This window comes from Rhinoraja longicauda, chromosome 22 (genome assembly GCF_053455715.1).
Source record: "Rhinoraja longicauda isolate Sanriku21f chromosome 22, sRhiLon1.1, whole genome shotgun sequence".
Classification (NCBI taxonomy): domain Eukaryota; kingdom Metazoa; phylum Chordata; class Chondrichthyes; order Rajiformes; family Arhynchobatidae; genus Rhinoraja; species Rhinoraja longicauda.
The window spans coordinates 21,080,228-21,103,433 of NC_135974.1; the positions used below are offsets into that span (position 1 = coordinate 21,080,228).

General features: G+C 40.1%; 1 protein-coding gene across 4 annotated transcripts in view; it reads left to right on the top strand.

Annotated features, from left to right (window-relative positions):
* The window catches only part of znf335 (zinc finger protein 335), a 61,115-nt gene extending 41,558 nt beyond the window's left edge, over positions 1–19,557 (top strand). For all 4 annotated transcript variants that reach the window (XM_078418948.1, XM_078418951.1, XM_078418950.1 and 1 more), the window contains 13 exons: positions 1,188–1,269; positions 1,773–1,867; positions 3,112–3,389; positions 4,133–4,256; positions 5,741–5,935; positions 6,835–6,977; positions 8,078–8,193; positions 9,699–9,796; positions 9,957–10,031; positions 13,766–13,849; positions 14,410–14,484; positions 16,581–16,683; positions 17,183–19,557. In XM_078418948.1, coding sequence (XP_078275074.1) covers positions 1,188–1,269; positions 1,773–1,867; positions 3,112–3,389; positions 4,133–4,256; positions 5,741–5,935; positions 6,835–6,977; positions 8,078–8,193; positions 9,699–9,796; positions 9,957–10,031; positions 13,766–13,849; positions 14,410–14,484; positions 16,581–16,683; positions 17,183–17,322 — 1,608 coding nt within the window. In that variant the 3' untranslated portion in view covers positions 17,323–19,557. The remainder of the gene's footprint in view (positions 1–1,187; positions 1,270–1,772; positions 1,868–3,111; positions 3,390–4,132; positions 4,257–5,740; positions 5,936–6,834; positions 6,978–8,077; positions 8,194–9,698; positions 9,797–9,956; positions 10,032–13,765; positions 13,850–14,409; positions 14,485–16,580; positions 16,684–17,182) is intronic.
* Positions 19,558–23,206: the final 3,649 nt, after the last annotated feature.

Below are 23,206 nucleotides of genomic sequence, written 5' to 3' on the forward strand. Positions count from 1 at the left end.
CCCCAGTGTAAGAGTGACATTGGTCAGTACAACTCTGGTCACATCATGATGAAGGAGTGTGTGTGTGGCCCGGACATTGAACTGATGGCTGTGGGTCTCAGCTTATGCTGTGTGCCCTAGGGATTCTCACACACCGCTGTTGTGGCTATGTTTAAATTTTTAAGTAGTTTTGTATCTTGTTGCTATTTTGGTATGACTGTATGGTAAATAAAATTTCACTGTACCTTGGTACACGTGACAATAAAGGAATAAAGGACCATTGAACCATTTACTTTGAATCCCTTTACCCGTTACACAACTATATTCTGCAGTAGTTTGCACAGTGTTCCAAATAAGATTTCTTAATGCAAATTATCTTTATTCTTTGCCTTTTTGATGGACTACTCCTGTAACCAAGGAAATATAAATTGTTGAGTTGAGACCAATTTCAATACCTACTGCCTTTCATACCCTGACTTGCAATTATTTCAGCTGGTGCTTTGTCTCACCTTGGTATTCTCAGTATGCCTATGATTTTGAGTATTCAATCTCACTTGTAGCTCAGTGAATCACACTTTCCTCTGTCAGAAGAGTGTACATTTGATTTCCACGCCAGAGACTTGAGCATGAAGGTTAGACTGACTTCCCAGTGCCCGCCCGGCGCTTGAATTCAGTAGATTCAAGATATTGAAAATATGCAAAATCTTGTGATTGAATTGCTGCACTAAATGTAGTGATAGCTAATTGTATAGATACTTCACTTTTGACTTTTACACTGAGCACTGCACAGTATGGTAGGTTTTAAGAGACAGTCTGGCCCAGCAGATAACCGAAAAATGTGAATTTACAATCCTTGTCTTGAGATTCAATATATTATCTTGCAGCAGAAAATTGGAGAAGAAAATACATTGTCACTGTAGCAATATACATTCCCCCAGTAGTTTAGTTTAGAGATACAGCGTGAAAGCAGGCCCTTTGGCCCACCGGTAGATTTTTAGGTATTAAGGGAATCAAGGATGTCAGTGCAGGAAAGTGGTGCTGAGGTAAAAGATCCACTGTGTTCCTCAATAACGGCAGAGCAGGTAGCTAGGAGCCAAGTGAGTTGCTCCTGTTTCTATTTCTTATGTTCATTGACACAAATGAAGTTTATGTTTAATCCCCTGAACTCTATATAACTTTTCCAAAAATCTGTGCTTTTATATTGACAGATGCCACTGACGTACCACACTGTTCCAACATCAATAGTCAATCAGGATTCCTTGGGAACTGCTACTATCATTTATGAACAAGGTAAATGAGTGGAACGAAATTCTGTCAAGTATTTTTGAAAGTGCAGAAAACAAATTTTGACTCTGGAGATCTTTAAATATAAACTACTCCCTATAAACCATGTGTAATACAATTTGATTTGGCATAGTGCTATTAATAAGGTAACAATTGCCAAGAGATTTTACAGCAGATTATTTGAACATTGGTGTTGAGCAAAATAAAATATGGATTCCAAGGACAATCTTAAAAGAAAGAATGATTCTTTAAAATGCATATTTTGTATATGTGCAAAATTTGGATGAATACGCCTCAATCATTGAATGTTCACTCCATTCCTGTTGCCCTCATTGGGCCTTGAAATTTATTTAACATTCAAATAACTTGGAATCTATAAGTCAATTCAAATGTATTTTTGTAGTTCAAGTACCTACTCTCAATTGCTTATCTAGTCACTGCCCAATCTCTGCGTCTTCATTGATAGAAGACATAACCATAGTAAATGAACATGATCTTTCATCTGTCAGGTGCAAGTGAATCGTCGGAGATCGCAGCACAAAATGCCTTGGATCTCCTGCTGAATATGAGCACGCCAAGGGAGCTGGTTACAAATTCGTTACAGGTACAGAACTTTGAAGTAAACCTTACCTTATTAATAAATAAATTGTGTCTTTTGAAATTGTTTCATATAAAGAACAGTCAGCAATTTAAAATGTGTAATAACTTGATACTCTCAGGGGAGAAACTACACAGGTGAAGAATTTATTTGTTTTAATTATTACTTGGATTTCCCTCAAAACTAAAAGCAAATGCAAGGCATACTTTGCAGGTTTGGTAGTGTCTTGGAGACAGAAACAATAGTTAACTTTTTAGTTTAATGGAAAGATTGGCAACCTGAAGCAATAACTTTGCACATGTCCAGTGGACTACCTATTTCCAATAATCATGCCATTTCTATATATCAAAATTCTGGCAATGTTATTTCCAGAATAAAGTTTGTCCAAAGTAAGATATTTGAATAAATTGCAAATTGTGAGCCTTGATTACTTTGGTCTTAAATTCGTTTTATTCTGTTTGTTCTTGTACATTTTACAAGAGCTTGTTAATGAATTTAATTGCTTAAGGATAAAGCAATACCAAGGGCATTTCCTAGATTGGATTCCACACTGTTTACAGTGCATTCTGTTTTGGGACATTTGGTGACTACCAGTATTCTTTGCACAGCTTCATATGCAGTCACAGACTCCTCATTTGAAGTGGCCAAAATATTTCTTGTGGTTCTATGGGTTCTCACTAAGACTTTCTTCCAACTGATATTGACACTGATGTACTTCGGCACTGATATATTCGGGAATGATAAATTGGTTAGTAATGATCTTTGAAAAGGCCAGCATTCGGAATCACTGTTTTCCACAGTTTTGTGATTTTCACAGTTAAGTGATACAGCCATCGTACGGTTGTAAACATGACTGGTGGCTAAGATCAGTAGGGCAATAATGATGTTTGCCCATGCGGCTCCACACATTTCACTATACAGAGGCAACAAGTGATGTTTTTATGTGAATGTCCTGAACTTGCTGTTGGATTTAAATGTTTTTGCAAGTTTTTTTTTCTTCTTTTTTTGCATGGTGAATGAAGCCTACACTTTATTTCCCAAAATATTTCCACCTGTGTGTGAAACTGTGTGTGCTTTCAATGTTCCCTCACCACTAAATTGGAGGAGAAATCAATTATTAATGGACCTTAAATATTTACTGCAGAATGTGTTCAATTATTATCCTGGTCCTTTGAATTGTTGTGGGCAAGCATTGTTGAGGTATATTCACAGCACTTTTGGTATGTTTCTTGTTCATGTGTTTTGTTCAGGTAGCAGTACTAAAGTCAGACAGTACAGTCCAAGACCAGTCCACGCAAGAAGCTCAAGACCATGAGGAGGAGCAGTTAACCATGCCGCCCCAACACAAAATTGTTGCACTTCATGTGGGTGAGCATGGCGAGACTGTGGTCCAGGAGATGTATGAAACTACCACCATAGATAGTTCTGGAATCCCCCAGGTCACCATAAGCCCATACACCAACGGCACAGAATATAATATTGTCACACCAGGAAGTGAGGAGGTGCAGCAAACCACCACAGTTTACAGGTAACACAACACAATATCAAGGCATGCTTCCTTGTTTTTTATATATTATTTCCAGATAGTTCTAATTGTACATGATTTGAATGATCAAAATATTGCTCCCAAGTCAGTGGCAAAATGTACATTTTTGGATACTTTCACAAAGGTTTATCCGGCTAAACTGATTCGGAGAGATTCACATTTTCTTCTACTCAACGAGAGTTTACTAGCGTGATTATCTTTCCATGATCTAACTGACTGGCATTAAAAAGAGCAAGGAGATTCTGAGGAATAGTAGTAATGCGCATTCCCTTGGCATCTTTCCATTTGTTACTGTTTTTGTTGAGTCAGTTTTCTTTTAAAGAAATAATTCTGTACTCTATTTTTCGGCCATGAAGTACAACACATTTTGTTTCATCCAATTGCATGCTTTTCTTGAGTTAATCAGAAGTTAATTGGGAAAATAACATCTTGCACTGTCCTTGCTATCCTTTCAGGTGACAATGAATACCTTGTCTCTTGGATTGGATATCTTCCTTTTATACTGTATATGAGAAATGCCTTCCAGGGATGCTAGTGAATTTACTTTGTCGTAAAGTTGACCAGGTCTTCATTTGTTCTGTAATAGGTTCACTTTCAAACTTGGGGATTGTAAACTCCAAAAACTCGAACATTACTGTGAATTTAATAGTGATAAAATGTTTTATTTTGTGTATCAGCATATTTTTATCCAGCTGCTAGAATTTACTTTGTATTTCATCCTGTAGTGGCTCCAGTGGCAGTGGGGATGTGGCTCACACGGTGTTAGTCAGTGGTGATGAGTTAAAGCAACACCAGAGTCGCTTTATCATGACAACAAACTTGCAGGGGAACCAGTTTCAGCAAATTGAGGTATGTGGTTTATAAAAAACCTCTCGATTTTTCTGTTTTCTCTGCTTTGCAGGATTTGATAGTGTTACGGTACTGGACTAATGAACAAGATAATATTAATTCAACAAACCTGAATATATAATTAAAAACATTGAAATTAATTAAATGGGCATTAAAGCTATCAATTTGTCATGACAATCTATTTTGTTCATTGATGTCAGTGAAGGAAATCTGCTGTCCTTTCCTGATCTGACATTGATATTCTTACATTTATGCCAGCATACCACAGTCCAGCATAAAATCTCATCAGAATGTGACCTGTCTTGCAGCTATTACTACAAAAATACCGACCATCGCTATCTAAACAATGTTTATACCCCATGAGCATAATTAAAAAATATATAACATAGTCTGCAGCCATTTCAGAAGCTGCGCAGTGAGATGTTCCGGTATCAGCAAGAAGTCCATTTGAATTGCCAATAAAAAAGATAACATGAGCCTTTTGTGTCACTTACTGGTGTGAGCATTATTGGCAATGTTGGCTTTTATTGGCCATCCTAATTGCCCCAAATAGTTAGGCACAACTGCATTGCAAAGGTCTAGATTCATGTGTGGGGCAGAGAAGGCAAGGATGGCAAATTTCCTTCCTGATGTGGATTTTCACAACAATCCCTTAATTTCATGGTTACTACTACTAAGTCTTTATTAATTTTATTCCAAAACTGTTTAATTATGTGATTCTGCCATGTTGGGCTTCTAACTTGAGTCCCTGGATGGAGATAGACAGAGATAGATTCTTGATATGTATGGATGTCAGGGGTTATGGGGAGAAGGCAGGAGAATGCAGTTTGGAGGGAGAGATAGGTCAGCCATGATTGAATGGCAGAGTAGAATGGATGGGCCGATTGACCTAATTCTGCTCCTATCACTTATGACCTTATGATGAAAGGTTGATGTATGGCAGCAAATTCAGTAAATTAGCCTCTATTCTATCATGCCCTGGTGGTTCATATTTTCTCAATTGTTCCTTGACTGTCGTAGTGAGGAGCATAATATGGGCTGAATCTTGCACTGCATAATAATGCAATGGGATAACAACACTGAGATTCTTGTTATCACATCTCATTATGAGCTTGCATATCCTGAAGTTCCAACAAGTGACACCATGGACGATCAATGGTCACCATTTCTATCCAAAATATTTTGTGGCACTAAATGACAAAATATTCCAATGTACAGGTTGGAGCATTGATCTGAAGGTTTCAAAATTATAAAGTTAGAGAGCAAAAATTAACTGCATCTGGCTCTACATCCTGGTATCTGAACTCCCATACAGGATAGATACAGGTCATAGTCCTCCTACACATGACTGTTACTCTAGTGACTCACCACTGCTGTGCATGCATCCCATCTGTTTCTATTCATTGCAATAAAACTGATGATTTCAGACCTGCCTGAGAGGAGACCAAGTTTAAATATTTCAGTTTTCTTCTTTGATTTCCCAGTTTGCAGGTGACATCACATCTCCACCAGTTGATTCAAGCCTGCAGTCATCAATGAAGAAATTCTCCTGCAAAATATGCACAGCATCGTTTCATGGGCGAGCAGAGATGGAGAGTCACAAGAGAGCACATGCCGGTGAACATGGCTTCAAATGTCTTGATTGTAACTTTGCAGGCAACACGTGGCCAGAGGTTCGAGTAAGTATTCCGATTCTTTCCAGATTATTTTTAATATCTCAGTGTTTCGGGTTTCATCAGATGGCTGTAAACTGTGACCTATTCAACATTTTTGCCACTTTTTATTAAACATTATGCCTCCTTTCTGTTTTTCACATCATTGTTGATTCATAATTAATCAGAATCATCAAATCAAAGCAACATAGGTTGCTAGCTATATTTTTTCCAGGAGCAATCCAATTGATCTTATTCCCTAACACTTGGTCCTGCAGGGTTTTTTCCCTTGTCAGTACTTTTTCTAATCCCTTTGTGAAAGTTACAATTGTACTTGTTATCACCACCCTTTCAGACTGTGAATTCTACATTATAACAACTTGTATGAAGATCATTTGCTTATGATTCTTAAGCAAATTTATGTAATTCTCGGCCCTCCAGTTCTCAAACATCCCACCAATGGAAACGGCTTCTCAGTTTAACATTTATGGTTTTGAGTAAAAAATTATATTCAATCGTCTCTGTTTTAAAGAGCATAATTGGGGTTTTTGAGTCCATTCCATATAAATAAAGTGCCTTGTTTTGGGACTGTTAGTAAATTATTTCTGCATCTTATTTGGTCCCTTACAATTACTAACTTGTATGATAATGAATTTTGGTTTTAACATATCCAGAGCTAACACTATAGACTCTTAAAGGGGCTCTATTAGCATGGCCCCTGATCCACCGAATCACAGTGATGTAGAATGTCAAGATGTGGGAAATGCACCTTTTGTGATTTCTGCCTTTGACTTCTTCACTGAAACACATAACCAAGGTTTGCTGACGGTACCATACAGATAACATGCAATGTATTCTTTTCAACAGTTTAAACTGATTTTATTCTGTATAGATCTAGTAAAATTAGAACTTGTCTTGCCCTGCAGGACCATATGTTGCAGCATTCCAACTTGAGACCTCACAAATGTAACCAGTGTAGCTTTGCATCCAAGAACAAGAAGGATCTGCGGCGGCATCTGCTCACACATACAAATGAGAAGCCTTTTGCCTGTGATATCTGTGGACAGAGGTAATTCCTTTCATTTTTGAACTTAATGCCTTATCGCAACAAAAAAAACATTTTTTAAATATTTACTGCAGAGGGTAAATATTACCCTTTCCTCTGTCGAGATTCCTTTGGAGGTTAGGCTTTCATTATAATGCACATTTTGCTCCGCTTATTGCTATAAATGAACAGAATCTTTATTACACAATTGTTGACAAAAATCTTTTAAAATATTTCTTGATCCTTTTCTTTAGGATTTATCCATAGATTGATGTACTTCATGCCTTGTAAATGTCAAATTCCATTTGATTCACTTTTCCCTTCCATCAATCCACTTTCCCTCATTTAAATTTTAATAATCTTTTAATATTATATTCCACTGTTTCCACTGTGTCTCCTGTCACATTTACAGGAACGGTATCCCATCCAGTACTTTTAAATCAATCTGCCATCTTATCAATATTCTCCATTTCTCTCCATGTGCCCACACACATCACCACTGCAATTTTCTTAGAAATATTTAGACCCTATTTGGGAACTTTGCAATTTTGGGGGACATCATTTCAAGCATTAGAGGCAATTGTGTGTGTGATGTGTCTGTAGTAGGTTTCTGTTGACTTTGCTGTTATCCTGTGGGACGCTGTTTCTCACTTCCAATGACGGAAAAATTGGCCTTGATTCTCCTTCGTTCCCCTCCTTTTTCTTAACTTGATAGTTATAGACTTAATGTAACCCAGTAAGACATCCTTAATTTTGTTTGCAACTTAAATTATTTTTTCCTCCAGGTCTTGTATTTGGGTTCACTTACCTTGCCCTCCAACCTCAAAGCCTTTATAATTTCCCCCCTTATCCAGTATTGTTTCCCTGTCACCAAAGTTTTCTGCTATATTTATCCTGTGGCATCTATCACAGGTGGTTGGGGTGACCAAGCCTGCCTTGCTTGTTTTTGCCCTATGCAGTCCAATGCATTGATAGGATGTTCTGCCAGGAAAAGAGATTGTATCTGTGTGTTCAATGTCGCTGGATGCTCGTGTTCTATGGTGCACCATTGTAATACTACTAAATATCACTGTATTCAATTAAATGATTGCCTTCTTGTAATTTCCTTTTTTTTTTAAATGAAGGTTTAATCGAAATGGCCATCTGAAGTTTCACATTGAGCGACTGCACAGCTCTGACTCCCATCAGAAGAAGCCTCGTCAGCAGCATGTCATTCTGAATAGTGATGATGAAGCAATCGGTAAGAAACAATGCAGCTGCCAGTCCGAATAAACCCTCCTTCACAAATTAGCAAACAGAACTACTCTGTTTTGCTTAGACAGCAAGTCTTTAAAAACGAGAATCAATTGACCCAATGAGCACAGTAATTATAACTGGTGACTTGTGACCTGCCTTCTACTTTTGTAATGAGCTTAGATCAATGTTGTGGATACCACTGGTAGATGCATTGACACGCTTACTATATTTTTCATCTGAATGGAACGACTCTGGTGCCATAGTGTTGCTTGTGCAGCCAAAATGAGGGAAGTACAAGGAAGAGGTCATGTTAAGTGTGAAAGGCAGAAGGGGGCATTTTTAAATCATTAGAATCTTGTGCACAAGAATAGACATGGGGATGAATGGGAACTGGATTTTGAGGGGTGTTAGGTATGAATGTATAGTCATCCTCGCTCATCTTTGACCTCTTGGTCATTGGAGGCATGGTGGCAGAGTTTGAGTAGTGATAAAGGAGTGAATTAAATGACAGCAACGTTTTTGGCAGATGTTATCTGTTTCTATTTCTTCTGACCTTGGGCAGATGTGCGAGATCTTGAAACTTTATGTAGCTCAAGAATACATCCCTGGGGGCACGACTAGACATTAATCTATCTGGTCCTCTTATCCTCCTGCAGTTCAATGCCAGCTTAGTAACTTCTTGGTCATCTCCTGCAGATCTTTTTGCTCTCCACTAGAACCTAGAAGTCCATGTCAGTCAAATGAGGTGCATGTTCAAAAAAATCTATATTGTTCACAGCACCACTGGTGGTTACATTTGGTGCTCATTTTGCTGCTTGGGTTCAGCGACGTGCTGTGAATTAGCTATGCGGGCAGACCATTTCTTGTTGTCTGTGGTCAAAGTAAGCTTCACTTTTAATATTCTCTGAAGGCGAAACCAACTAATGATAAATCAGTCAGATGGAGGGAACAAAAGTGTAAAATGCTGAAAATTCTGGCAATCTGTCAGAATATGATTGTAGTTTACTGATTAAATGGGTATTCAATGCTACTGATCTACCTGAACAATAATTTATTTTTCAGTTCTGTTACTCACCACATTCCCCTTTCTCTTAATAACAACTTGAGAAAAGAAGGCAACCCCTGGAGTTTGCTCAGCCTTTCAGTAAGATCATGGCTTTTCATCAGACTCAACCTCCCTTTCCCTCTATCTCTTAATTCTACCGTGTTACTCTGCCGTGGCACAAGATATCATCTGTTACCTCCTGCAAGTAATCTTTATTGAAATTTTGACATCATAGCATTTGTTCCCAATCTTGAGAGCTGCAAGAGACATAGCTAAGATCAGCTCCCTGGTACACAGACTGAACATGTTGTTAATCTGTGGAATGCATCTTCTCGCTGTGAGCCATCCTGCTCTGCTCACTTCCAGATATTGTTCTGGATTTGCAGTTTTATAAGCTTGGATATTGTTTAAAAAGCCTGAAGTAATTCTGAGTCCTCTACTAACTGAGGAAAATTATTTTACAGCTCTACAGACTGATGATGCTGTAATTTCATCAGATCGATTCCAGGCATTGGCCCAGGACCACATCATTGTTGCCCAAGAACAGGCTATTTCTGACCAGGTGGGTATTGTCTGTTGTGTTGTGTTTATTATCTTGAGACTTTTGTGAGTGGGCTAAGGTAAACCTGGGCTCATTATCAAATTGCTTTAATTTTTTTTGCTGTGTTATGATTTTCTTCTTTCTTCCTCTGCTATCCCCTTATCCCCGAACATAAATTTAGGATGAGACCACATACATCCAACATATAACATCCGATGGGCAGACTGTTCAACATTTGGTAACAGGAGATAACCAGGTAATTTAGTAAACTATTTATCGTGTTAGTTTTTGAATAGTTTATCCAGCTTTGCCTAATAAACTGTCAATTTACATAACATAACATAACAACACTTTATTGTCACTCGGCACAAACACCGAACGAAATTTCAGCAGTCACACAAGACACAGCAAAAAAGAAAAGAACACAGGACACCCGACCCCAACACAAACATCCATCACAGTGACTCCAAACACCCCCTCACTGTGATGGAGGCAACAAAACTTCCCCTCTCCTCCCCCCGCACCCACGGACAGGCAGCTCGACCCCTACCGAGGCAAACGACACGCACAGCCCCCGCAAGGGGATAGAAGGCCTCGCGGCTGAGCCGCCCCTGGCACCGAAACGTCCCGCGGCCGCACCGGGCGATGTTAAGTCCAGCGGCCGAGCCGCACCGGGCACTGAAACGTCCCGCGGCCGAGCCGCACCGGGCACTGAAACGTCCCGCGGCCGCACCAGGCGATGTTAAGTCCAGCGGCCGAGCCGCACCGGGCACTGAAACGTCCCGCGGCCGCACCGGGCGATGTTAAGTCCAGCGGCCGAGCCGCACCGGGCACTGAAACGTCCCGCGGCCGAGCCGCACCGGGCACTGAAACGTCCCGCGGCCGAGCCGCACCGGGCACTGAAACGTCCCGCGGCCGAGCCGCACCGGGCACTGAAACGTCCCGCAGCCGAGCCGCACCGGGCACTGCAACGTCCCGCGGCCGAGCCGCACCGGGCACTGAAACATCCCGCTGCCGAGCCGCACCGGGCACTGAAACGTCCCGCGGCCGAGCCGCGCTGGCGATGTTAAGTCCAGTGGCCAAGCCGCGCCGGGCACTGAGACGTCCCGCGGCCGCACCGGGCGATGTTAAGTCCAGCGGCCGAGCCGCACCGGGCACTGAAACGTCCCACGGCTGAGCCGCGCCGGCGATGTTAAGTCCCGCAGCCGAGCCGCGCCGGGCGATGGAAGGCCCCGCGGGCGAGCTGCGCCCCGGGGAAGAGACCTAATAAAAAAAGGTTTCCCCGCCGCCCCACCCTCCACACCCCACACCCCCACCACACATACACAACCAAAAACAGAAACAAAAACCATCCCAACACCGACACAAACAAAAAAAAAAGAAAAAAAGACAACAGACTGCCAGAGAGCCGCAGCCGTTAGGTGCAGCCAACTCCTCCCATTGTCTGATTACACTTGGATTAAATCATATCTAAAGGATCTCCAAATATTCGTATTAAAACATTGTAACAACATTGACCCAATAATATTTTTTTATACACAAAATGCTGGAGTAACTCAGCAGGTCAGGCAGCATCTCGGGAGAGAAGGAATGGGTGACGTTTCGGGTCGAGACCCTTCTTCAGTTTTATATATATAAAACCTGTAAAACATTTGTGGTTGTGCAAAAAACAATCGCTGTGCTGTGCATACATGACAATAACGAATTGTAGTCTCATTATTTTATGTTTGTATGTCAATGGATTTTTTTTGTTGTTGATATAGGTGTAAACATGAGCCGTTTTTTGTCATTTGATGTGGTTGTTTTAAATTTTAGGGAAGTTGTTTCTCATTTGTCTCATAATAGTGACTGCCCCTTCAGATATTCGCCACCTAATGTATACATTTTGCAAAGCAAAAAGTTGTTGATCTATATCTACTAGAGAAATCTGCTTAGATTCAGAGTCCTGTAGAGGTCTTATTGCTTTCCTACTGAGGTTCTGCATCTAGTGGCTATAGCGCAACAGCTGGATCTGGTATGTGATGATGCTTGTCCATGATAGCCATGTTTTGGGCATGTCATGTCATCTCTACCAAGGTGCGCCAAATTAATATTATGCAAAAGTTAATCATCTTGGTTTGAAAGCTGTGTCAATGCATGATAGTGCTGGGAATGCAAAACAATAAACAAACCTTAGCATAATTAACTTATTTTGGCCTTTTGCTAGAAAGATCCAGGATATTTTGGACCCTTAATTAAGGAAACCTTTGACCTTCTCGTGTCCTTGGACAGTTGTTCCTTTGATAATGTAAAAAAAAAAACCTTGCTCCTGAATCTCGGATCAAAAGAGTTTGTTAATACTAATGCTAAAATAACATTGAATGAACTTCTGGTATTCAAACTCCTGTGTGAGGGGAAAATTCAGTGACCAAATGACAGAGCAAAGGGTTTTCTGGGGATCACGGCTTCACTAATGCTGTGTGCATGCATGTGGGCATCTTTGATTTAATATCCTCGCTGGGAGGATTGACCCTTGACATTGAATAGATGATTTGAGGCCAGAAATAGATTAATTCTTTTTTTGTTTAAATTGCTGGATATGTGTTCTAAAAGAATAATTCGTTAATTTACAAGTGTGGAAATAAAAATTGCTAGGTATGCTTTTGTGATTAAAATAGTGAGGCTATCTACAGAATAGAAAATTAGATGCGATGTGAAAAGTTTGAAATTAACTATTGCTGCTTTTTTTTTATTACCTGGAGTTATATGTAAAATTGACTCGTAGTCAATCTTTTATAAACTGGCTATAGAAGAGAAGGTATTGGTGCATTATCTCAGTTCCCCAAAGTAGTCATTTATAACAAACATCGGATGGAATTGAAATTCTAAATTTTGGATTGGCATGGTCAAAATGAATACTACCTTGAGCTATTTGGTGCTGCAAATTTCCATATAGTTACAAACACTTGTGTTATTATTGTCACGTGCATCAAGGTACAGTGAAATCCTTTGTTCTGCCTGGTATTCAATCCGATAATACCGTACATAAATACAATCAAGTCAAACTCAAGAACTCAAACTCAAGTCAAATAGGTGGAGTGCAGGAGAAGATACAGAGTGCAGAATCGAGTTCACAGTATTGTAGTGATAGTTCAAAGCCCAGTGTCCTCAATAGGATAGAGGTAAATTGGAAAAACCCTAACTTGCGGAGGGACCATTTAGAAGCCTGATAAGCGGGAGAAGTCTGCTGATGTGCGTTTTCAAGCTTCTGTATCTGCTCCCCATTAGGAGCATGAACAAGGTATGACCGGGTTGGGTTAAGTCTTTGATTATGTTGACTGCTTTTCTGAGACAGCATGGTTATGGATGGAGTTGAGTAGTACGGAGTCTGGTCTGTGTGATGGACTGGGCTAATCCATAAATCTCTGCAATTTCTTGCAGTCTTGGACAGTGTAGTTCCCAAACCAAACAGTGATGTGACCTGACAGTATTGTTTCCATGGTGCATCCGTTGACGTTTGTAGGAGTAAGTGAAGACGTGCTGAATTTCCTCAGGAACTAGAGGTATTGGTGAGCCTTCTAGCCTTTTGGCTGTCACTTCAATGTGTTTTTTCACAACAGTTTGTTGGTAATATTTAGGCCAAGGAACGAGAAGCTTTCGGCCATTTCCACTTTGGCACCATTGATGCTGATTGGGGCATGTACTCCATCACGCTTCCTGAAGTTGATAATTAGCCCCTTCATCTTGCTGATATTGAGGGAAAGATTATTGTCCTGACACCATGCCACTAGATTCTCTATTTCCTTCTTGTAGTCTGTCTCATCATTGTACGTAATCTGGCCCACCTCTATGGTGTCAACTACAAACGTAGATGGAGTTGGAGCCAAATTTGGCTGCATAGTCGTGAGTGTATAAAAGTAGGGATTAGAGTTGAAAGAAATGTAGTATTTCACTGAGATAATGAATGTGTGCTCTCTTCCTAAATCTCTTGATGTTCTTTCCTTTCTGAAGGTGCAATACATAATTTCACAGGAAGGTGTACAGCATCTTGTTCCACAGGAGTACGTGGTTGTCCCTGATGGTCACCATATTCAGGTGGGTGTCAATTTATTCTGATTTGTCGTACAAGTTTGTCAGAAACTGGCATGCAGAAAGAGCACCAAAATATGTTCAAGAATGGGGTGTTGGCATACTTAACATGTTTCAAAAGTAACTCTTGGCTGGGCTAGAACATTAAAGTGGTGACTGGCTTTTGATTAATTCCAACTTTATTTATGATTCTGGTTCTGTGGCTATGTAACATTCCCCATAAGGTTGAAAAGCAGATGTGTTATTTTACAATTCCTGACAGCTAAAACAGAGGCTGAAAACATGGGAATGAACTAACCTCTTGAGTGGGTGGAGAAGGGGAAATTATACCTATTCCAGTGATTCTCCTTTTGCCTAATAGTTGAGCTCGTAATCAGATTCCACATGTTCTGTGCCAAACGCTCTTCCACACAGAAAGAAGTATTACATGAAATGGCAATGATTTGAAGTAACCTACTGGGATGATTTGTAACTTGTATTTTGTGTGCCCAGTATGCATATAAACCATGGGAGGAATAATGCTGGCTCCACTCGAACACTTCCTAATTTACAATTTTTCTCTACAGGTTCAAGATGGTCAAATCCACCACATACAATATGAATCTGATCCACAAATACACCAGGTCTTGGAGGGACAGCAGGTAAGGCTCTTCACCTGTGAAATGCAACTCATCTGTGAAATTAAGCTGATTAAAAATAGATATTTACCATGATTTGTATGTCAAGGTTTCCTAAACTGTTCATGATTTGTTATTCTTGACAGCAAAAAAAGTGTGCATTCCCTGCTGTCAATGCTTGTGTTGCGGATCCATGTACTGGCATTTCTATGAGTGATATGTGTAACAATGCTTCCAGGGTGACTTGTCCAGCGTAACATGTGGTTAACATGCATTGATAACTTTAATCTCCAGAAGAAAGGTCTTGGTTATCCACAACTAATTGCATTGCCACTGGGTAGATAAGATGAGTGAATACCCTGCTTCCATGGTCAAAGGATTGAATCATGTTGACTACATCAGTGAGTCAGAAGGGAACCACTGACATTTGGTTCTTAGCCCTGAAGCAGGTCCCAGAGTGTTTCTAGCAGTACTCCTCAGTGCTGGTGACCTCACTGAAGCCCTTTCTTGCTGGGGAATCTGTCTGTCTGATCCTACACCAGGTTGGAGCTGGTATCAGAGCAGAGACCCCATTCATGTGCCCTGCAAAGCAACAATACTGTAAAGCTTAATGTCTTTATTACTTCAAAGCATTTTTAATTATTTACACCAATTTTGTTTTATAAAATATAAAATATGTCAACTTTAAATTTATAAACTTAATGTCCTCGGCAGCTTTGAAAGATGTTTATTTCAGGTCTATCCCTATCTTTTTCCAGAATCCCATTAAAATATATCCCTTTAAAATATTTCTGTGTTAAGGTCGCTATTCACATCATGCTCCCCCGTTGACACTCCTTTCACTTAAGCAGCATTCTTCGATAAGATCCAGTAATGCACCTTTACTCATTGGTGTGTCTACAAACTGTCAAAAAGCTCTCCTAAACATATCTCAAACATCCCATCTGGCCCTTTAACACTAAGGTGATCCCAGTTACTATTCAGGAAATTAAAATCCCCAAGCACTAGAACACTATTTTTAATGCTAATCTCTAACATTATATATCTCTATATATAATAGAGATTTGCCTATATATCTCACAATGACAATTGGAGGTCCTAATCTTTACCTTTTTCTGGCATTGCTTGAGGTGCTTTCTACAATATCCTCTCTCAATACTGAATTTATGCAGTCATTGACACCTTGCATTGCCATCTCCTCTGTTACTTCTCTTTTCATGTTGCGTGAATATTTTATGCCTTGTCCCAACTACCACAGGAACAGTCCCAATGGTTCAGGACCTAAAACTCAACCCTCTGCATCATTTCTTCAACCACCTATTCATCTGACCTATACTTCCATATTTACACTCACTATCTTGTGGCACCAGAAACAATCCAGAGATTATAACCTTTTGTGGCCCAGCTATTTAAACTGCTCCATTGCTCCCTAAGTTCGTGTTGCATTCTTTCTACCTATGTCATAGGTACTAACATGTACCATGACTGCTGACTGTTCCCGCTGCCGCTTAGGAATGTACTTTATCTGCTGAGACATCCTTGGCCCTGGCACCATGGAGGCAATGTACTAACCTGCAGTCCCTTTTGCAGCCACAGCAATGCCCATCTGTCCAGCTTACCATAGAATCTCCTGCTGCTGTCAATCTGTTCCCATCTTTCTTTGTAGCGACATCCTACATAGTGCTACGGACTGATGCTGCTGTTCTGCCCTAAGAGGCCATCCATCCCCCAACAGTATCCAACATGGTATATATCTGACAAAGAGGACTTCTGCACCAACACTCTGTGCTCCCGGGTGATCACCCATCTTCACTCATTCTGTACTTGTGGCCTGCCCATGGTAACTGTACTGTCTCCCACATTTTCCGCATTCTCTGCTCTAGCTGCTCTGTGCTGTTTGCCAGGAGCTGTAGCTGGACACATTTCCTGCAGGTGAGAGGTGGGTATCCATGACCTCTCACATCCTGCAGATGAAACATTCCACTGCCCAGCATCTGTACCTTTTATCCCAATGCCTACATGTTGCAGCACATGTTTCTGTACTTGATGGATCGCTCTGCAGGGCCTCTTGTGATCTTTTGTGGCTCTCAATATGTTTACATGCTATTGTTTCAATTAAGATTGCAGTGAGTCATGATGGACAGATCCAATATGTGCCAATCACCGACCGACAGGTAGTGACTCAAGCAGAGTTGGAGGCGGCTGCACACTCAGCAGTGACAGGTGAGCCACCACTTTTTGCCCTGTTCTGGTATGAAGGGAAAGTCATGGCCAGTTCTGATAGAAAGCCATCACTCTGTATTGCTCTCTACAGATGCTGTCTGGTCTGCCTAGTATTTCCAACATTCTCATTTTTGTTTCAGTTTTACAGCGTCAGCAGTGTTTTGTGTACCACAAATCCAGCATTCTTTGTATAGTTTCATCTGCTGTCCATTCATGTTCCTCTATGTATACCTCTCAGACTGATCAGCAGTTAGATATTGTTGACTATAGAATTGGCTTCATGGAAGTAAACAGGGTGGTAGTGGAAGATTGTTTTTCGTACTGGAGGCCTGTGACTAATGGTATGTTGTGCATCGGTCGGTGCTGGGCCCTTTACTGTTTATGGTTTATATCAGTAATTTGGATGAGAATGTAGACGTGACGCCTAGTTTTTAAGTTATCTTCACTAATGTATTTTGTAAAACAAAGAAGGTAAGCTGTGGTCTTTTGTCCTGTACAGCTGTAGCAGATGCTGCCATGGCCCAGGTTCAAGGGATCTACACGACTGAAGCCACAGAGGAACAAATCCAGCAGCTTCAGCAGCAAGCAATCCAGTACGAGATGGCTCATGCGGAAGTCATCACATATTCAGAAGACTAAAGCAATGCGGGAGGAAGAGATGACGACTTGTGCACTTTTTGTTTTTGTTTAACAAGAGATGAGGGACAGTGAGGTCAGGAAAAGGGGAGAAAAAAAATTATGTCCTTTCACTAACTCATAATAATAACTTGGTTTGCTCCGGAAATTGTCCTCACCACCTCTTGCATGTAGTGAACAAATGAAAACCTGATTTGTACATCTTGCTTCCAACCATCCACCTCAACCTCTCCTTGTCAACACGACCTTTGCAGATTTGTTAATAATTTAGACCAATGGGTTAACTTGGTACTGAATCTTTGCAAATAGCCTAAAATTCAAACCTTTTTGAAGTTTATTAAAAGGTTTAGCACAATCTTTAAGATGGACTGATGAACCAGTGTGTTTGTAAAAGAAAAACAAAGAATTACAAGCTTCCACCTTTTGAGAAATTATCTGCACACAGTTCTATACATTTCTTGTATTTAATGTATGTGTATAAAGAATATATACAAAAATATTATGTACAGATTATTGAATGCCTGTGGGTGAATAATGAGGCAAAGATCTAGTTGGGGAATTCAGTTGCTTGATCATTGTATTATTCATCATTGCTTCTTGTTTTCCATTTTAATATATTGAATTTAAAAAAAACCTTGCCATTGTAGCAATCTGTTGTGATGTGGATATTGTTTTCAAGATGAAAGGACAAATGTGTTCTTGCCATTTAGTCTCTTGTTTTATTTGCAGAGAACTAATTATACAGATGCAGTTACATGATGCAATATTTGACTCTGGTGTGGGATGACAATTCCCCATCACAAGTGATTTCTGCAAATCCACACAGTGCGCCTTCAACCACTGCTCAGTGCTGAGCTGGCTGCTATCACTAGGGCATCGATTGATCTCTTGAAATAAATTTTAGCCCCAGTAATAAAGCCAACAAGGCAATCTCGCATGGGTAACCTCCAATAAGTAAATGTGCAGGGATCATATCTTTTATATATGAATGATGGGCTTTTGAGGATGGGGGTATAAAGCACAGATACACGTATTGCAGCCTTGTAATAAAAGGCATTTTCTTTGGCTATGTACTAGATTTGGTGCAGAAGAATATTTATTTATTGATACATCATCCATAATTTATGGCATCTGGAAAATAAGCTAAAGATAAAGTAAACCCAGTATTGGCTGATAAAGATTCAGGATTATATTTGGAACTCTGAGCTAATTGATATTTCATAATGACACATTTAATCCAGTTTATCATACCATTCACTTCATGATTTTCATAATGCCTGTTCTCAACATCCCAATGCTGCATTAATGTTGTTACATTAATGTTGGCCCCCAAGCATTATGAAAACAATTTCATTAATCATTGTTTTCCTAAGGTTGCTTATGCTAATTCTATAAAACTGAATTGTTTCAACAATAATATACACGGACTAATTTCTTGAGTAAGATGCGTGGGGTTTTTTTCCGTAAAACAAGCCTAAATTATTCATTAGCTCATTTATTTGCTTTGGAAGCTGGGCTCACTGGCAGGTCTGAAATTTTCACCCTTGAGAAAGTGATGGTGAGCTTCCATGAACTGCTGCAGTCTGTTTGGTGTAGGCTCTCCCTCAGTGGTGTTGAATAGGTGGTTTTGAAATTTAGACTCAACGATGAAGGACTGAGGTATATTTCCAAATTGGAATGTGAATTAGAGAACTTGGGTGATGGCGTTTTTGTGCAACTACTTTCCTTGCATTTCTTGATTTGTTGGTAGTAGAGATAGTGGGCTTGGGGTTGCTTTCTGAGTAACCTATATGAATAATGGCAAATGTGTTTTGTGGGTGGTACACATGCAGCAATTATGCTGGTGGTGGTGAAAATCATGTTTGGGGTGGTCGATGGCATACTAATTTAGTGGCCTGCTTTACTATGTTGATGCTGAGCTTCTTGGGATTTGTTGGAGCTATTCACCCAAGTAAGTGCCAAATGTTCCATTGCACTGCTGACATGTGCCTTGTAGATAGTGCAAAGACCTTGGTCTGTCAGGTGAGTCGCTTGCTACAGGAAATACCATCTATGACTTGTTCTCGTAGCGACCATATTTATCTGGCTGATCCAGTTGAATTTCTGATTACTCATGACCCTAGGGCTATTTGTAGAACATATTAATGGCACTGCCATTATATACAGTGCCCTCCATAATGTTTGGGACAAAGATCCATCATTTATTTATTTGCCTCTGTACTCCACAATTTGAGATTTGTATTAGAAAAAATCACATGTGGTTAAAGTGCACATTGTCAGATTTTATTAAAGGGTATTTTTATACATTTTGGTTTCACCATGTAGAATTTACATCTATGTTTATACATCTTTATGCCTGCAATCCAAAAACACATTGAATTGGACAAGTACAAAACAATTCCAGTAATCGTAATTAAATGTGGACATTACAACTTGTTTTCTGGTCAGTAGAAGTTGCATTTTATAAATCTGCAGTGAAGCTATTACTCTTGTGAGGATTTTTGAACTCATCCTATCTTTGAGACAATACTGTTCCTGTGGAAGCAGAGTCCTTGAATTTGTTTTTAAGGCTGGAGGAGATGGATACTAAAACCACAATCCTGCCCATCCCAGTAACCTTTCATCCTTTGCATATTGAAGTTAGAATGAGATGACTTGATGGTCTTGAAAGTTGGCAAGCTTGTATAAGTCTAATTCTGTTCCTTCTTTGTAGACAGGTAATTCCAGGAAAGGATGACAACTTTCCTCAATTTATGAACTGGATAGGTTTTTTAAATCTAGTGGTTTCAAGATAATTAACCAAACTAATTACATATTTATTTAATTTAAATTCTCCAGCTAAATTCGTGAACTTGTCTCTGGATGCATGAGTCAAAACTGCAGCTATTGTAAAGTTCAACTAGATGAGTACGAAGTAAAATCAAAATTTTCTATGCCACTTTTCCTTCTAACCATAGTTTTATCTGTACCTAACAAGTTGACCAAGATAATTCTGTGAAGGAAAAGTAATTGGCTATCTAATACATGTTTCCAGGTGTATTTTTAAAGCTTTATTTCAACATATACTTAATTTGTAATCAAAATTCAGAAAAGATGCACTCTGGGTATTATTCAGAGGACAACAAAAACGAGAATGTTTGTAATCAGTAAGTCTAATGAAGTGTAATTATCTGAAATGTTGACATTCTCCTTAGTTGCTGCCCAGACTGTTATGCCTTTGCAGCACTTGCTGGGGGTGTAGATTTTTGTTCCAATTTATTTACAGTTTATGGAAACTGGTCCTACCATAAGCACAAAAAAAAATTGAGGAAAGTCCAAACTTAAATACTTGGATCCCACCAAGTTAGACTTTGACGTTAGACTTTCTCCACAAGGCCATAATCGTAATATCTTTGGACTTTTAAAGCAAAATTAGGGTGCAGTTTTCCTACACAAATTGCAATGAAAATGTTTTGATAAACTGGGCGTCTATGGCTTTCTAAAACATTCCGCACAGATTTTTGATAGGTTCGGCAATTGGGAGATATGAAACGGGCACATGCGGCAGTTGGCATTGTGCATTGACTGATGCTGGGACAGTCGAGAAGTGAAAGAACAGACAACTTCTAGGCAGAGCTTGGACCTGATGAGAATGGTGCATTTCCTTTCCTGCAAATTGATGGGTTTTCATAACAATTAGTGGTTTCATGGTTATAAGTACTAAGACGAACTCCTTTATTTACTATATTTCACATCATTAGACGGGAGATCATTCGGTTTATGCTGACTTCCCTCTAAATTCTATCATTAACCAACAGCCAAATACTTCATCAACAGCCATGCTGGCCTTGCTATTCATCCTATCCTACCCTCCCCCACCTCTGCAACTTTAACCCTATTTTCCCAGTACTGTTGATGGGTCTTCGACCTGAAATAACCATTTCTCTTTCTGCAGAAGCTACTTGCCCTGCTAAGTGTTTCTTGCATCTTGTGTTAATGAAGTTACAGTTACTGGACAGTAACTGCAAAGTGAACAAATAAATCTATGAGGCAGACAAACTAGTGGGGAAGTACACAGCCAATTAAGGAAGCTGAATGGATGCTTCCATTTATTGCCCTATGGATTTAATGCCAAAGTAGGGAAGTTGCATAGTGCATGGGGGAGACTACAATCTGGAGTACTGTATACAGTACAGTGACCCTCGTTTTTAACGGACCTCCTTATAATGGATTTCAGTTATAGCGAACTGCACTACCAACGGCTGCCTCTAGTGTCGTTGGCACGCACACACCATCACCGCCAACCCAGACATGCGGTTACCCACAGGCCACGACCAATGACTTCGCTGATCCTCACCTCCACAAGCAGGTCAGGATCGTCAACTCACCTGGATTCCAGCCAGGCCCAGTTCCGGACCAAGAGATTGAAGAAGAATCCTGACCCGAAACGCCACCTATCCATGTTCCCAGAGATGCTGAGTAACTCCAGCACTTTTTGTACTTTTGTATATTAACCAGCAACTGCAGTCATCCTTTTCCACCACTTACACAATGATAATACCTTGTGTGTTGGAAAGAACTGCAGATTTAAACTGCTGGTTTAAATCGAAAATAGACACAAAATGCTGGAGTAACTCCGCGACACAGGCAGCATCTCTGGAGAGAAGGAATGGGTGACGTGAGTCTGAAGAAGGGCCACCCATTCCTTCTCTCCAGAGGTTGCCTGTCCCGCTGAGTCACTCCAGCATTTTGTGTCTATTTTCATTGATAATACCTTACTCGGTTACAGCGGACAAAGGGCAATAACTAGCACCATAACCGAACTAACCCTAACTGTAACCCACGCATGGTCCGTAATAATGAGAGTTTATTGTATTTGTCTCATTAATAATGATATTGCCTGGGGGTACATAAGGGATTGAGTGGCTTTATGCCTCTAATGGGTGGATTGAATTGTGAGGAAAGATTAGACAAGCTTGGCTTGTAGCTGCTGGAACTCGTCAACTCGTGCAGCTGCTATGCTACCTCTTCTATGCCTTTGGTCATTGACCATTCCACTGACTCCTGATCGACCCTTCCCTTCAAAACTTGACGTCCTCCAACATTTATCTAGTGTTCACGTCTAAACTTAATGATATATTCACCCATCGCTCTCCTCTTGCTGAACCACATTAACTCCCTGTTAAGAAACATCTCGAGGTTAAAATTCTCCACAAAAAAAGACAAAGTGCTGGAGTAACTCGGCAGCTCAAGCATCATCTCCCATCTTTGTTTTCAAATTCCGTTCATGTCTCGCTGCTCTTTTTAGCAATCTCCTCCAGCTATCTGTGCTTCTCTAACTCTGAGCTCACACTCTGAGCCCCAGTTGTAATGGCCTCTCGCATTCATGGTCATTTTTCTTACAGTTGACTCCAATTTCCTTGGAATCCCCTTTCTCATCTTCAAGTAAGATCACGGTTTTGTTTCCTGTACATTTGAATTTCAGTGGAAAATGAAAACCATGTGGCTGACAAGAACTTTATTTTTTTAATGTTTCTTCAGGAGTGCTGACCAATTTCAGGCAAAAACTCGCTGAAACGTCTCCGCGCGCCACAAGGTGGTGCAATAGGTTACTACATTACCCGTCTAAGAGTTGGCTGCAATGATCACAAGAGGAGGATTCAACCTCCTCCCGTTCACCATCAAATTGATCAGTCTACAGGATAAAAAAAACATTCTATTTCCAATATCAACCAAACACGTTGTAACTGTGTGTAAAGTGTGTGATGTAAAGGGTGCGTGTGTAAAGGTTGCATGTTCAAGACCTGCTATTAAAGTGTCATGAAGGTCTCAAAGGTAAACATTTGTCTTAAGTTTTCGTATTCAATCAATTGATTAAGATGGAACGGAGCTTAATTTAAACAAATAA